General features: G+C 38.4%; 2 protein-coding genes across 6 annotated transcripts in view; one reads left to right on the top strand and one right to left on the bottom strand.

The window, feature by feature from the left end:
- AASDHPPT (aminoadipate-semialdehyde dehydrogenase-phosphopantetheinyl transferase) overlaps positions 1–618 on the bottom strand; it is a 57,473-nt gene extending 56,855 nt beyond the window's left edge. For 2 of the 3 annotated variants that reach the window (XM_068670334.1, XM_068670329.1), the window contains exon 1: positions 229–459. In XM_068670334.1, coding sequence (XP_068526435.1) covers positions 229–372 — 144 coding nt within the window. In that variant the 5' untranslated portion in view covers positions 373–459. The other variant, XM_068670335.1, reaches the window with a different exon arrangement.
- A 9-nt stretch (positions 619–627) lies between these two features.
- Positions 628–16,790, top strand: KBTBD3 (kelch repeat and BTB domain containing 3). 3 transcript variants are annotated; one of them, XM_068670326.1, is made up of 4 exons: positions 725–762; positions 7,200–7,547; positions 8,681–8,922; positions 11,277–16,790. In XM_068670326.1, exons 3-4 carry the CDS (start codon positions 8,699–8,701, stop codon positions 12,895–12,897), a joined length of 1,845 nt encoding a protein of 614 aa, XP_068526427.1. In that variant the 5' UTR covers positions 725–762; positions 7,200–7,547; positions 8,681–8,698; the 3' UTR covers positions 12,898–16,790. The 3 variants fall into 3 exon arrangements, with proteins under 3 accessions (XP_068526426.1, XP_068526427.1, XP_068526429.1); XM_068670325.1 differs by lacking the exon at positions 7,200–7,547 and having other exon boundaries at positions 628–762; XM_068670328.1 differs by lacking the exons at positions 725–762; positions 7,200–7,547 and adding an exon at positions 7,560–8,434.
- The last annotated feature ends 598 nt before the right edge of the window (positions 16,791–17,388 follow it).

The raw sequence follows: 17,388 nt of genomic DNA, 5'->3' as shown, positions 1-17,388 counted from the left end.
TACCTCCCGAGGGCCATAAAACTTGTGAACCTTTCAGAATAACTACTCGTAGCAGAATGCTACCACCCTCTTAACCCAACCTGCACCGAGAGCTGCCAAGGAACGATTTCTAACCCCTTGCCCGCCCTGACGTGACCCCGCGGGTCCCATTTCTCCACAACCAGCCCTGCCCGCGGCCCCCCCGGACGAGGCAGCCCCCGGCGCCCCCCGCCCCGTTCCCTGTGGTACCAAGGCGGCTTTGGCATCGCGGGCGAACACCAAGCGCCCGATGCGCTCCTTCTCCTCGGGCTGCACGAGCCGCGCCGCCAGCAGCCACTCCTCGCGGCGGGGGCGCCAGGAGGCGCAGGGGAAGGCCCAGCGCACGCCGCCCATCGCCCCTCGGCCGGGACCGCCTCAGCGCGACCCCCCTCCACCCGGGGCCCCCTCAGGAGGCCCCGCCGCGCTCCTCACGCCCCCCCCTCCCTACCCGAGCGGTCGGTGGGAGGGCCCAGCTGGGGAGCTGCCAGGACCAATCCGATGCTAGAAAAGCCTTGAGTGACAGGGAAACGGGCCAACCACAGGCTGATCAGAGAGAAGGAGGCTGGGCGGTGATGCCAGAGCTCTAGCGGAGGGTGGGCGGGGTTTTATTCTGATTGACAGCCCGCCGAGCCACTCCGAGGGAGCGACCGCGGAGAATGACACCGGAAGGAGCCAATCCGCTGACGGGGCTGCCGTCGGGGGGTGGGCCAGAGCGGGGCGGCGAGCTGCTGGTGGCGGCTGCAGGTGGGTGCGCGCTGTTCGGCGGGGAGCGCGGAGGTGGGGAGGGGGGCAGCTCCTCGCCGCTTCCACAGGGGCAGCGGCGGCACCGGGAACCGCCACGTCCCGGAGCCCGCAGTCGGGCTGCAGGAGGAAAAAACGGGCCGGCAGGATGAGTCCTCCCTTAGAATGAAGGGAGGCGGCGCAAGGCGCATGCGCGGGCGGGTGGGTGGGCATGCGCAGTAGCGGCGCTGAAGCCGCTGCCCGCCCCTGACGGGCGGGGCGCTGTGAGGGCAGGGGCAAAGAAGGGGCTGGGGCCGGGGCTGGGGCCGGGGCGGTGTCACCGCGGGTCGGGCCCCAGAGGCCCCCTGGGGCCGTTGCTTTGGGTCCCTGGGGGGCGGGAAGGGCTGAGGTGGCGCCCCCAGCGGTGGGGCCGTTTTGTTCCCCTGGGCTGCGCGTTGGGGGCCTCAGGGCAGCGGGGAGCCCTTCTGGGCACTGTGCCTGTGGCTGCGCCCATCTGCGCTGGCCGTCAGGTGATAAATAAAAGTAGCCAAGGGGTGTTAGGTCAGGCGTTTCGGAGAATCTGCCGTTATTCGGCACCCCAGCTCACTCTAATGTGAAAAGGGAAAAATGTTATTTTGCCCCAGGCCGGGTGTTGTGTTGTCTTCCTGCCCAAAATAACCCCAAGTATAACTGCATGCAGGTTGGGCTCTGCAAAGTGTTGTAAATGCTGTAGTAACAGCTGGGGAAAAAAGTGTCTGAGCGAGGCATCAGCGGTGTCATTTGTTCCTTCTCAAATGTGACTCCCATTCTTCCCCTTGACTTAAGCAAGGGATGTCATACCCACTCCCTTGCGTGTTACTCACAGTGACACAGAGTGAAATGACAGCAGAGGAGGATTTAGTACAGTCAGAAAAAGCAGGAAAATGCTGCTTACGAATACTAATTTGTATCTGACTCTTAACATTTCGACTGTTGTACTCAGCACACTTTAAGGAGGAAATAGTGGCCTTATCAATATTCACTTAATGACTTGTTATATCTAATGGAATAGGATAGTTCACCTAGTTCAAAAAAAAAAAAAAAGAACTCTCAGGTCTGATTAATAAGTGTGACTTGTCTATGCTTTCTAGGTATAGAGATTAAAACATATACTTTAAAAAAGTAATTTAGTGATTTTTTTAAAAAAACAAGCATTACACATAAGCGCAGACTGAAGTTTGAGATGCACGTCATGGTGTGTAAGATAATGATGAGTAATTCGATATAAAGCCACATTTTGATTAGAGGTAAAATAGGCTAGAATCATAAATACGCTAAAATATCCTATAAATGTGTTCAATATTGCATGTACTCGTTGAAAATAAAAACTTTTTTTTTAATCACATATAGAAATTAAGAGACTAGAAAACCCAGTAACAGTAAAAGCAGCGATTTTTTTCTCTTCCAGAATTTGCAGTTATTACTTTTGCCAGAATTAGAAGTACAACGTTGCATTTTAATTCCTTTTTTTTTTTTTTTTTTCTGAAAATGAAAATTATGATTCTTGACCTTTCTTATCTGAAAATAATTTCCAAAGGAACCTGATGATTTTAATAAATCTAGCTACAATAAAATCCAAGCAGTTTGAGTTCTCCTGATTATTTTTTTTTTTTGTCTTAATGGATTTATGTGTTTGTGAAAGGATATGCAATTACAGACTGCTGCTTGCAGAGAGGGAATCTTCCACATTGGGAATGTCTGCAGGAACCAGTGCAATTTCACTGCTTCCTGCTGGTACCATGCTGTTTCTTCTTCCTTTTTTTTTTTTTCTTTTCATGCTGTTTTTTTTTCAATCACTTCTAAAGAATTCAAAACTTTAAAGTCTCTGTGTCACCTTTTCTTCTTACAGTACTGTCTCAGTATGTTTTATTGATAAATGCCACTTTTTTGTGGAGTGAATGTCTCATAATGTCACATGCATCTTTTTTGATTGTCTGAAAATGATTGACTAAGTATTAATTTTCTGCGATGTTCACTTATTTATGAAAAAGCTGTGAGACTGAGTTGCACTGAATTTCCAAGACAGGAACCTGGAATTCTGTTACTGTTTGAGACCTTAGATAATTGATACAGTGGAGACAAATAATAATAAAATACAGAAATACAGAACTTTCTACTTAGTATTTATACTTCAATTTTCTTTTAATCCATTCTTGCCTGTACAGTCAACAATTAGAAGAGTTACCAAAGGTACCCTTTAGACACCTGTTCCATTCATTCTCATCTTGCTGAACCAGGAGCTGTTAAATTAGATGTGTAGTGGGAAGCCGTCTGTTTAAAATTTGACAATAAATTATTAATTTCTCCCCCTTTGAATAGATCATGAGTGAAAACAGCAAATTGTCTTAATAACTATGTAGAGTACTTGAAATATTAAAAATAAATTTTAAAATATTAATTTAAAACATTGAACTTGACATACTGAACCTCCTGAGATTTTATAGCATTCTTACTACACTAAAGCAGTTGGAGGTTGAGGGAGTATTTTTTCAAAACTTACACTCTCTGTACAGTTAAATTTTGTATTAGAAAACTAAAGCCTCCTCGCAAAAATGAATAGAGCTTCTTTATCTTCATTGTCTTTCTTCCTAGGTACATAAAGTATTCTGTAAAATAACAGCATTTACAATCTCTCTTTTTTAAAACCCTTTTGTCTAGTAAGACATGCCAACCAAGTTGGGAGCTGGTGAGGTGACAAAGGCTGCTTGTTTCTCATGAGATCGTTCTTATAGGTTAAGAACTATTAAGAAATACAATCTTATTTCTTCTTTAATTTACAGAGTTTTGTATAGAGAGTGCTGCAGCACAGTGATATTGTGCTTTGAGATAAAACAGCTGAAGGGTGCTTTACAGTTTTTTGTTAACCTTTATTTGGTACTTCAGTGGTGAGTTTAGACTGTTTCGGATGTGTGCATTATTGGAGGAGAGAACATCTACACGGAGAATGTTATTTGTGCTGTGTGAATGCATTGGTCAAGTAAAATTGGTGTCCAATGTGCTGGAACAGTCTTGAGCTTCTGTTCAATTGCAGAGGTTCAGTCATGTTTATTGTCAGGCAGGCATGGCCCTGGCATGTTTTTTTCTCATAAAATGCTAGCTTAGGCACAATATTTATATATGTTCTAAACTTTCACAAAACATCCATTTGGCTATTACAAAGTTGGATATATTTCTATATAGATTTTTATTTTACTATTATAAATCATCATAAGAGTTTGGTGTTAGTCTCCTCCAGCGTTACTTTGTACCATGTCCTCCTCATCTGGGTGTTCGTGCTTGATTCTTACTATGCGTGCCTTCATCCTTTCCTTGTTTAACAATGTTACTTCTGTTACCCACATAGAACAGCACATCTCATACCATTCTCATCTTCGTTAGCACAAAATGTAACTAACCACTTTATCTGTTAGTCACAGCATCTAAGGCTATCTGGGCTGTCGGTTCAGTAAGTAAATGCAGGTACTTTCTATGGCTATGTTCTGATTGTTATAACTGAAGTCTCAACTCAGTCTGAATTTAGTAATATTCATAAAAGGAATATTCATAAAAAGTATAAAAGGCAAGTAAACAGTGCTGGGTGTGCGGGGAGTCTACGCTCCACCAACACACACACACGAACATCAGACTTTCTAAATATACAGAACATTGCTTTACATACTAAACCCGAGTATGTACAATCAGGAAAGGTAACAAACAATCCTTTAAGTTCCATGACTTAACAGTCTCCATTTTCCATTCCATTTGAACAATATGTCTTGCTTTAAATTGTCAAGCAACTTGGTCTTCAGGCCTTATGTATCCCGTTCCTCCCGAATCGAAGAAAAACATCCATCTCCTTTTCAAGGCCAATGAGGCCTGGGTCAAAAGGCACATCCAGGTCATCAGGGGGCATAACAGCAAAAGCCTTTTGATGGCTGTAGCTGCAGAGGGGCCAATGGTGTAGGGTGCCACCTCAAATGACACCCTAAGGACTGCCATTGCCTTACCATCCCCACCTCCTGTGTTCAGGTGCCTGCTGCTTTGCCTTGCTTTGTGGCCAGATATAAAATGGCCGTTTCTTGCCATTCAGCTGTCAGGTGGGCAGAATGTCTCACATCTCAAGTGGAAGTCTGAACAGGCAGCCTTGGAAGGTACATATATCTTCCTGATTATGTGTTTAGGTGGGGTCAATCTTAAATAAAAATCTTTGTCAAGTGTAATTGTAGTGGACAATGGGTCACTTTGTGATGTGACTTTCAAGTGGGCAAACTTTAAGGGGGTTTGGTTTCATTTTTTAGAAAGCTGGGCTGATACTTAGGGGTACACAGAACTCTGAGATTGGAAAAAACAATGATTAAATTCCCTTTGACAAGGCAGAGTGACAGCAAAGGGGATAACCATACAGTAAGAGCAGCAAATGATCAGCCATGACCAGATGGAGCCCACAAGCACAAATATAGACAACAACCCAAGGCTCCCTTCTGTCAGGGCGTCTTCATCGAGCAGGCCATATGGCAGGTAGCTGAAGCGTTCCTGAGCCTGTCATCTGTCCCTCCCGACCTCTTCAGGATGCATGCCATGAGTCTTGCCGTTCTTATGGCCAGTGGTGTGTCTACCCAGTGACCAAAATGTGGCATTCATGAGTACAAGATGTGAAAACATTAAGTACGTGAGCAAAGAAGCTTTGCTGAGTGGTGGGGTACCCTCAGTCTGGTCACATCAGAGACCACGTTTGGTCTCAGAGCAGGCAATACCCAGCCCCATATGCCAGTATCCAGAATCTGATGTGTCACATTGCAGGAGGTGCCAGAAGGCAGTTGTGTGACGAGTATCTGTGGGGTTGTGTGATGGAAGAGGGCCTGAGAAGGTATAGCTTTTGTGTGCCTTGGGAAGAGGACGTATGGCACACAGCCATACATTAAGAAATAAAAATAGGAGATCCCAAGTCTAATGAACCATCTACTGAAATTCTGTTCATGGTAATAATTCATGTAAAGACAGGCTCTGTAACTGGAATCCTGTGTTCCTACAAGGAACAAAAATAAGGAGTCTCATTGCCCAGCTTTTCTGAACTCCAGACCTACGCAACATATGTCTGCACCCCCCATGTTTGAACTCTGCTGTCAGGAACTTGATCAAATATTTATAAATGTAATTGCAACTATTGATTAATTCATATGACTTTGTAGAAGATGCATGAAATAATTATAAATACTACTTGGCTCTGTTTTTAACATACAAAGTTTTAGCTGAATTGTTCAAGGTATTTTGTAGGGATATAAAATCATGAACAGATCAGTCAAACTGGTAATATATACCAAAAATATCATATAATGCAGGAATTAGCTACAGGAGAAATGAGAATTGATGTATTTTTTTTTCTACCGAAGCAGAGGGAGGAGTGAATTAGGCTAAACCATGGCACAGTATTATGTATATCTTCTTTAATGGTGGACAAAACCAGTTGCAGTACATCACTGAAAATTGCTTTTAATATAAAATAAGGAGACACTGCTATCACAGATTAGGATTAAGATGCACCGGATGAATAGTGAGACACTGCTGAGAATTTAACCATCATGCTGTACAATAAATCTGGTAACAATGAAACAAAGATGAGCTCAAACTGGACTGAGTGAAGAAAAAGCTGCAAGAAATAATAAGCAAAACAAAAATTCAGTCTCATAAATGGTGTTAGAAATTTTGGCAGTTGTTTAATTCATCCGAACAAACGTGGATGAAAAAGAGGATATCATCACTTGATGGTTGTGAGTGACTAAATATCACAAAGGAAAATTAAGTCAAATGACAGTTTTGCCAGAAGAACAAATATGCATAAGCATTAATAAATTGAATGTGTACTTAAAAGAATGCTTGCAGTCTTGTCATCAATAGTAGTTGAAAAGCCTTTCAGTGGAAACAGTGGTGGTAAAATAAAAATTGGAAAATATATGCTTTTATGAAAGTGATTATATGATGTCTTTGCCTGCAGAGATGGACCTGATGACATTAGATGTTTCTGTGTTCCTTACACAATGATGAATGTTTCCGAAACTGGTAATTTTACCCACAGAAAACAAGTAGTAAGTCAGAGCTTGATACAGAAATTACATATAAAAGGAGGAACATGTCTACTATCTATTATCAATTCCAGAATTTTTTAAAAAGGTTTACATGTCCTTTAGAAAAATTTTACTTTACATAATGCTAATTAAACCTTGAAATTGACTTATTTTAAGTTTCATTCAGTTGTGGGAAACTGATTTTACTGAAGTGACTGCTTTTGCAGGTTAAGTCTCTTGAGGAGTAGAATTGAAGGTCATAAGAAAGTTCTAGAGAATTCTGACATACAAAAAAAGGCTTTATGATTTATGGAAGTTGAGGTTTATGAGGCCATATATTATCAGAATAAATGGTGGTCTTGTTCTTCTGTATTTTCCTAGTTCCTCAGGCTTAGAATGGAAAGAGTGAATACATGAGATTGTCTGGCCATGGCAAGGAGAAGATGCCTGTTCCAAGGGTGCCAGTGCTGGGAGCAAGATCAATGGATCTCTTCTATTCCAGGAGACATGGAGGTCTATTTGTGGTTGGAGCTACCTGACTAGATAAAAGCGTAGATCAGTCTGCTGTGAAAGTCCCTCCCATGAAGAAGACTGCCTGTTGGCGTAGTTTGTTCTGAATGTATCACCTGATTAGTTAAGCCTTTTCATGAAATTTAAAAAAAAGAATCGGTATTTTTATGGTCTCCGTGTTTGGCTTGGATTTTTTTATCCCCTTCTTTGTCAATTCAGGTGGGCCATTATCTATTGCTAATTGGAATTGGAATTGTGGAAGCAGAATCCTCTAATAGAAAAACTGTGCCATATTTCCTTAAGCTGTGAAATAGGCAAGCTTGACACAAGTTTCCAGCAAGGCCAGCTTATGCATCTGTAGCAGTATAAATACATCTCAAGACAGGTGTAAATAAAATATATTTAAAATTTCTTTATGCCATAAAAGTGGAATAAAATATTTTAATGTACAAAAAAAAAAAAAAGCAAAGCCCAACTTACTGTACAAACCATGCACTTTATTCAGTATAGGGCTTTTCACAAGAAAACCTTGTCTACTGAAAGGAAGATTGCATTGTCTTAAGTTTAAATCAGTTCTGAACCCAGTTAACGTTTATGTCTCAGTAAGTGGAGCTTCCAGCATGCAGCATAAGCTGTAAGCAAACAGCCGGCTTCAGGGGCAAGCGTAGAGGTTGCAAGGTAAAGTCAGTGTCAATTACCTAAACACTCAAAGCTGTACTGTCACCAAACTGTCTCTAAATGACCCCACCTGGTAACCCCTAGCAATCCTGTGACTAGGCCAGGGTGTGTTTGTGCTGTTATTTTCATCTGGAGTGCCTAATGGGAATCCAGGAGCCTGTATCTCCTGTGCTCTGTAAGCCTTAGAAAGGCCATTGGACTCCTTTGCGTTTGGGGGTTTGTAGTATGCAGATGAACCTTCTTAAAATCTAAAAATATGTAATGAAATGCTCCTTTTCCATCTTCATTTTTCATCAAATTATAAGAGTGTGCATTATTTTTTTTTTTTTTGAGGATAAGCCTAGGAATACTCTCTTTCATGATCATTAAAATCTGTATCACACTCCTTGGTATGTTCTCTGTGGACTCTATTGAAAAAAATCCTGCAGGTAGGTACTATTTGTAGATATGCTTTTTGCTACGCATCAGATATTTTACTTTTCAAAGTATGTCTTCTTTATGTCTTTTGCAAAGTAGAAGTATTATTATCAAATTCAGTGTAAATGTCACTTAAATTTAGAACCATACATAGGACACATAGGGCTTGCAAACCAACTTCAGGATTTATGTTTTATGGCATATTGATTAAAAAAATAATGAGACTGTAAAATCCATTACTTATTTTTCCGTTTCAGGAGTAGATTGAAGAAAACATGGCCAATCAACGGGATTACATTAGCAGACCTATTTGCAATGGAATTTCTGTTCCTGAAAATAAAATCAATTCCTTAGTGGCTGAAGGTCATGGACAACAAATTCTAAAAGTACTACAAAAGTTCAGAGAACAAAATATATTTTTTGACTTTAAAATTATTGTGAAAGATGAAACAATTCCTTGTCATCGTTGTGTACTGGCAGCATGCAGTGATTTTTTCAGGTAAACATAATTTTGGCATGAGTTTGCAGGAAATGGCTTGTAAGTACTCTGGGAGGGAGGGAAAGAATACCAAAAATTAAAAGATAAATCACCACAATTTTCGTATGTCTGCAGGGTTTTGATCAACGTGGTCAAACATCATATTAAGGATTCTTAAAATAAAAAAAAAAAAAAAAAAAAAAATTGCAGTGTTATATTTCCAAAATGATACGAGGACCCTATGAATTTTAGATACAAATAGCAGTCTGTACTGTGAAATAAAGATGTCAAACCATAACTGCTGTTTGGTAGAATTGAAACAAGTTGCCTGTACCTATACTTGAAGGACTGCAAGGGTATTGTTTGACTGTTTGGGACAGGCTATGTACTTTGACACATTTACATTGTGAAACGTAACAGGCTGATTCCATATACATCTTGTATCGAACAATTGTGGATAAATTGTTTGTGGGGCTGGATTTTGTTATAATAAGATGAGTGATCAGCATAGTACAGTTTGTCTTCATAGTTATTTATCAGATATCTAATATTTTTTTCAAAACTACAGAGTTCAGCCTTTCAGCATGAAACAAACCTGTGATTTTCCTTCTGGTACTTAAAGCTATACATTCTTAAGGGACAGATTTTTCATGTACAGATTATAAATTTATGAAGAACCTTGCTGAGCTTTTCATTAGGAAGACTCAGTCATGCAATTCCCTGCTGAAAATCTGTTTCCAAGTACACTTTTTACTGAAACATGAAGACACTGGTAGAAAGAGCTTCCAGTGGTAATTTTTAGAACTGAAGTAAGCACATGGTAACGTGGCCTTTTTACTACCTATAGTCATTTCAGGTTAAAATTTTCCAGGAGGGTTTGCATGTAACAGCTGCTAACAGCAGCCATCAAAATCATACGTTATCCTGGAATGCAAGGCCCGTTTACTGTCTTTATGGAATAGAAAGTATCCACATCCACTACATGAAAGATTTTTCATCTGAAAAATTATATTTCTCACCTTCGGACTTCTCTTAGTTTTCGTTTCACTTTGTAAATCCAATATTCATCGATATTTTACTCCCTACTGGTTAACTTTTAAATTCAAAGCCTTTTCCTAGACTGCTTTCCTCCTACTGCTATCATTCAGTTGCTGTTGTGGATAAGTGAAGCTGTAGTGCATTTCCTAGGCATCCAGCATCCTTTCTATTTTACTCTACAACTTAGAGATTTATATCATAGCTCTTGGGTCAATGAGGAAAGGATTCAAAAGATTGGGTTGTTTAGTATGTAAAAAGTTCTTTGGGATGTAAGTTTCTTACTGTAATTTTACCTTCTTGTTCAGGTGAGTTCCTGCTTTACCTGATTTTCACTTTCCAAAGAGTATGCTATACAGAGTGATTTATCTTTTTTTTCTTTTTGGCTTCATAGAAGTATGGGATTTTAAAAATCACATGCTATACGGATATTAATTGTGTAACAGAGCTCCTTTTGTTAATAGCAACTACATTTGATATATTAATAATCCAGATGATACACTGAGTATTTTGAATCCTTTGTCTAATTTTTCTCTAATATCATTTGTCAAATTCAGGAGCTGTTGCTATCGTGTACAGTAGTTAAAAGTTAAAAAGTAGTTATTGCATATTTAGTAATAAAATACTCAGTTGCAGTAAAATTTGGACAGACCTACTGATCAATAATGTTTGTTTCATAATTTCAACCATTCTTTGTATTCAGTCACAATCCACTTTCTGCACAAGATTCATTTTATCATCCAATACTATGTCAAAGCCTCATTTTTCTGACATCTGCCTGTACCCATAAATCTATCTGTCAACTCTATAGCAAAAATGAAGGTTCTTCATACTTTTCTCCTCTTTCACCACTTGTCCACTTTTATTACTGAGGAGTGCACCCATCATCCATCCTGCCATTTGTTCCAGCCTGCAGTTTTGAAGGCCTTTTTTTTTTCTCTTAATTTTCTGTATTCATCCACAGTGCATGACCTAAATCATGTTAGCTTTTTTGCTATGTATTTTTTAAATCTGCCTTTCTTTCTCAGTGTTGAAACTGATGCTGCTCCTAACATTTTCACATCTTTGTTCCCATTGAGAGCTGTAGACTTCATCTCACTCTGAAAATCCATAGAAAACACAGCTGCTGCTATCATTTTTATGAGCTATCGCTTTGAATATTTTCTTATCACCACTCCTTTATGTCTGCTACCATATCAAGTGTTGTTATTTTTGATAACCTTCACATTTTAGATCTATACAGCCATCCCACCTTATTATCTCCTCCTTCTCACATCAGCTTTCTCTTCTGTTTGCTAGATCCTTAATTTCTGTGTATATCTTCTGTATTTTATTCACAGAGCCATGTTTGAAGTTAATATGAAAGAACGAGATGATGGCAATGTTACTATTAGTAATCTATCACCCAAGGCAGTGAAAGCTTTTCTTGATTATGCTTACACAGGAAAAACAGAGATAACAAACGATAATGTGGAAATGCTCTTCCAGCTGTCATCATTTCTTCAAGTTTCACTCCTTTCCAAAGCTTGCAGTGACTTTCTAATAAAAAGTATTGATCTTGTGAATTGCTTGCAGTTGCTTTCGCTATCGGAAAGTTACGGCTCCGACCGCTTATTTGATCATGCACTAGATTTTGTACAGCACCACTTTTCCTTGCTGCTCAGATCAAGTGACTTCTTGGAGATTAATTTTGAGATATTGCAAAAATGTCTTGAGGCTGATGAACTAGATGTCCCTGAGGAAGAATCAGTGTTGAAAGCTGTCCTTCAATGGACCAAACACAACTTAGAAACACGACAGAAATATCTGCCTAATTTGATCCAAAAAGTGAGACTACACCAGTTACCTGAAAAGACTTTGCAAGACTTCCTGCACTCTGAAGAATATTTACTGAAAAGTGCTAATTGTTCAGTAATAATCAATGATGCAGTTAAAAGCGTGCAAAACTTTAGTGGACTGTTTCCAGATGCACGCCCTTCAACAACAGAAAAATACATATTTGTTCATAAAACTGATGAAGATGGAGAAAACAGGCATACATTTTGCTATAACATCAAAACAGATAAATGGAAAGAACTACCAAATACACACATGATTGATCTTCCAGGGTCAAGTTTATCTAGCTACGGAGAAAAAATATTTATAACTGGAGGATGCAAAGGGAATTGCTACAGGACCGTCAGGCTTCATATTGCTGAACCGTTTCATGATGCCACAGACCAAACCTGGTGCTACTGCCCAGTCAGTAACGAATTCTCCATCGTGTCAGCTATGACAAAGCCAAGGACAATGCACACGTCTGTTGTAACCTTAAATCAGTTGTTTGTCATCGGTGGAAAGACCAGAGGAGCTCAAGAAACCCGAAGTCTTTTGGATGTAGAATGTTACAATCCCCTTTCCAAAGACTGGAAATCTGTAAGCCAACTACCAAGGGGTATCTACTATCCAGAAGCAAGTGCATGTCAGAATATAATTTATGTCCTGGGCTCAGAAGTAGAGATTACTGACGCCTTTAATCCATCTCTTGACTGTTTCTTTAAGTATAATGCTATGACTGATCAGTGGTCGGAGCTTGTAGCAGAATTTGGGCAGTTTTTCCATGCAACTCTAATCAAAGCTGTTCCAGTGAACTGCACGCTGTATATATGTGATCTCTCCACCTACAAGGTCTACAGCTTTTGCCCAGAAACCTGTGTATGGAAAGGGGAAGGATCTTTCGAATGCGCTGGCTTTAATGCAGGCGCAGTTGGGACAGAAGACAAAATTTATATTTTAGGGGGTGATTATGCTCCAGAAGAAATCACAGATGAAGTTCAAGTCTACCACAGCAGTAGGTCTGAGTGGGAAGAAGTTTCCCCAATGCCAAGAGCCTTAACTGAGTTTTACTGTCAGGTCATTCAGTTTAATAAATATAGGGACCCCTGGTCATCTGTCATGACAATTTGCTCCGGAGAATTTTGAAACTCTTGAGTCAGATGAATCTATTTAAATGCACAAGATTTAGAATAGATTTTTAGGTATTAATTTGCAGAAAAATATGTACTGTTTTTGTTTTAAGTTATTCAGTTTAAATTGTCAGCTATAGACTTGTTTTTGAAAGGGTCCATAAAACTGTCACTCATTATATATAAAGTATTTTTAGTTTTATATACAAGTCTTCTCTGTAGTTATCTGAATTTTCAAAACACTACATTTCAAGAAAGAAGTTATGAAGAATTCATCTTGTAATGTGCCATTATTTCTGTAACAATCACAGTCGACCTAGGAGACAAATTGCTGAGTGAAAAAAGTACTTGTGATACCGTTTTCCCTATGTAACTGAAGTTTAAAAGAAATCTACATTCATGTGTTGTTGTTTTTTTTGTCAGCTGTATCTTATTAGAATGACCTTAGCAAAGGCAAAAGCCAAAGTGACCTTCACAGCATTAAAACCAGGTATCTAACATGAAGAGACTGATAATTTCTGTCATCTTACATCAGCTCTTCCATTTGACCAGTTTTTCTCCATCCTTGTGCCTTAGTAGTGGCTGTACTTTCCGTTGTCATCCCATAGCTGTGGCAAGAAAAACCTCGGTGCCATTTTGCAGGACAAGAAAGATTTCTACAGGGTGGATGATTCCTGTGGGAACTTGATGGTCACCTCAGTCGCTGAAAGGAAAAACGCTTCGAACAGAAGTCTTCCATCGCTGAAGTCTGCAGTGCTATCTGATAAGCAAGCTGCACAGTAAGCTTTAGTTGTTGCTTCAGTTAATTATGGGAAAAGTTTGTATCTTGCCATACATAAAATACAGTGTTACATAAATAACTCCCCATACCTAAAGTAAATAGTATTCTAAAGCGAAATAACACCTTATTTTTTTTTTTTTACTTCTACAGTAGTTTAAATGTATGACACTTTCGTCTTGTACTTCATAGTAATTTTAAGTGGTAAAATATTACACGGTAAACACTACATAATATATTGCTTGAGAAACTTCCTACAGTAATCTATCATCATGTTAAAATTGTAATGGACTTTCAGTATTACTATTAGTGTAGGCATACATAACGAAGTAAATTTGATCTCATGCATACAAATTGGGAGCTGTGTCTAACAGAAGGACACTGGTGTTAGCTAGGTTTCATAAACTCATTTGTAATCTTCCCCAGCCTGATAATTTTCTTTCTTTCCAGATATTTAAAAAAGGTTTTGGGAGCCCTTATGTACTGTTTAAGCCATAAAGTTGTGCTATGCCAGGCAGAATGGTTCTAAATATCTAAGCATGTCTTTTCCAAGTAGCTGAAAAATGAACAAAATTTAGTGAGGTAGCTAAAAAATCTTTCACATGGCTTGAGGCAACTATGTGCAACTTTCGTTATCACATCTCTACTGCATGTACTGTTTGCAAAAGTCAAGCTCAACATTTGCGCTTAAAGCTTGGTATCACCTTGCAATGTATTTTTCTTTCAGATACCAAACAATGGCAAGCTCCAATTCTGTGATTTTTATAATTTGTTATCAGATAACTTTAAAAAAGTACATAATATTTATCATAAATATTTTCATAAGGATGTAATGAAAATTATGCACATTCGGATAACCTATTACTAGTGGAATCTTCCACCTCGATAATTTCTATTAAGGTATGTGTCAGTTCTGTAGAAGTCAATAGTTTGTTTTAGCAGTATTTCAGATAACTTCCACATTTATTTTGCTCTTTTCATTATGAGTCTCTAACTCATAACTACATTTAGACAGGTACCTTATAGAATCACCATATGAAAATGCAAGTATTTTTATACTGGAACACAACTACTTTTCATTAGTGCAAACCAAATGTATTGAATAGTTTAGGAGAGATGGAGAAAACTATTTCTGCTTATTGAAACATCTAGAGACAAATAAATAGATGTACAGGAGAACGGTAGTTTTAGCTTTAATAAGGCTACTCAAGGTAGCAAAGAGACTTCATTAACCATTAATTATTGCAACTTGTCACTTTCCATCAGAAATACTAATTCTTTGCTTGTGCTTTCATGCTGTTTTTATACCCAAGTAATAAGTATGCAATTTATGCAATGACAAAAGTAACATTATGCCCATAGCACGTGGGTATAAACCGCTATGCAAGTTGGAAGAACTAGAGAAGTGCGAGTTATTTCAATTGCCACCGTCCTGACCAAATTGTTGGGCCGCATAAGCAGCACTGAGTCAGTCACAAATTAAAGTGATGCTCTTTCCTCCAAGTTTTTCCTTCCAGCACATTTTATCTGGTGGTCCTCCATCCAGCTACTTGCTATGTGCACACACCTCTATCACATGACATCAGACAGAGCAATGGCGTATGTGGTAAATTATACAATATATATATATATATAGTGAAAACGGTGCAGCTTTATTTGGAAAAACACATGCTTCTTTAATATTCTACGCGACATTTGCACAGGAACTAACGTCAGTTCCCAGTCTGACAAATCGTTCATGGATTTCAAATGGAGTTTAGCTGTCTTAATTGGTGATCAAGAAATGAAGTGGTAGTGTCAGTTATTTTACACTATTGCTTGTAAAAAGTTACTGTGAAATAGAATGAAATTTCTTCCATTATGCAGGTAAGCCAGTGGAGGAATAAAAAGGCTATTTGCTGTAGTTTCACATACAAGGGTTAAATCTGATAGCGAAATTGAGCGCAGAAGCAGCTGTGTTAGAAAGTCATGGTTAGAAACAAGGCTTTATGATATGACTAATGGCCTATATTCCACATGCTGTGATTAATACCCAATGATAGATGAAATCTCAGTGAAGTCAACTACACTGCTCAAAAGAATATGGATTATTTGCTCGAGTTACTTCTGTAAGTCTGGATCAAATACATATTTTTAGTTGACTTTACACAGCAGCTATGGAATTTAAAAAGATCCCCAAATTCATGCATTTTTTTCTGTATTTTTTTCTGATTTTAAAAGCTCACAGAACTTTATGAAAATGTACATTCCTCTAAAAACAGTCCATAACTAGATTAATGATTACCTATGTTCTCACTGAAATATAGTAAAATGTTTAAAACATTCAAATTGCATGTAAAAGTATATGCTACTATTTGCACTTAAATGATGTAACCAAAACATTTCTAATAGTTGTCTATTATATGTCACAGAACACATTATAAGCATGGCCAGTATAATATACATTAAGATAATATATTGTATGTGGGACTTCAATACCCAGTAATGATTATATTGGAATAATCTTAATTTTTAATGCTATCAAAACATTATGGCACTTTGGTGATGTTATCATATTGGTTGAGTTATAATAAATATAAATTATTCAGGTGTTTATATTGATTATGTTTGCACAGACCTGATGATCATTATTTATGTATTAATGAATTTATTTTCTATATTCTAAATACATTAATAGTAAGTCAGTTTACTGCTGTTAGAAAATCATTATATTTTAAAAATGGAGTAGATTTACTGGGTCAGATTTATTCCTGGTATTACTCCATTAAGAAAGCTGTATACCTCTTCTGATTATTAGTAACTGTTAGGTAAGGTCTAGGATATAGGATGTGCTGTTTGCATTTTGAAACGTGGAGTCTACTTTTAGATGTTTTTGTTTGTAGTTGACCGACAGGAGGCAGCACAAGATCTACTTTAATTAAAACAGAATTAAACCAGGGATATATTTGACAATATTTGTATCTGAACGTTATGCTCAGTTTATTTCTTTTTTTCCCTTTCAACATCCAATACAGCATAGAGATCAGTAACATTTTGCTAATGCCTGGGCTCTGCTGATATGTGGAAAGTGCGATACTGTATGTTTGCTGAAATGTTCATTCTTCTGTGAAATAAAGCACTGAGCAACTGAATCCTTCTCAGGTCTGTTTCTGTTGTTGTTGTGTTTTTTTTTTTCTTTTTTTTTTTCTTCTTTTTTTTTTGTTGTTTTCCACTGAGTTTCAAAATACAGAGAATCAACAATGTTTCTAATGAGGTTGACAATTAAAGTATGTTTTTGAATATTAGGTTGACACATAGTAGAATATTTTGAATATTAGGCTGTGACCAATAGCGCAGTTAGCAGGCATAAAAACTGCAGTGAGAGGGTTTTGTTGTTGTTGTTTGTTTGTTTGTTTTTTAATTATCCTTGCACTTCATATATCATTATATCGTTTGTTTATCAGTTTGCACCTACCAAGCCAAACTGATTGTCTGCTGGAAAGCTTTAAGATTTATTGACTGCAAAGTACTTATTTAGCTTGGTATATTTTCATTGGACGCAAATAGATCACATTGGTATGTAGCATTTTTAACAGTTTAAGTATTGCAAATGATTAGGTATTTATTTTGACTGAAATGGGCTTCCATACTACTTTATTTTGCTTAACATTGCTTTAAATAAAAGGGTATAAGCAACTTTAAAATTCAGGTGCAACACGTGCAGCAATAGCATTAATACAAAATGGGGGA

The sequence above is a fragment of the Anas acuta genome, chromosome 1, assembly GCF_963932015.1.
Source record: "Anas acuta chromosome 1, bAnaAcu1.1, whole genome shotgun sequence".
NCBI lineage: Eukaryota > Metazoa > Chordata > Aves > Anseriformes > Anatidae > Anas > Anas acuta.
Note: the sequence above shows the minus strand (reverse complement) of the source record. Positions and strands in the feature narration are given on the sequence as shown.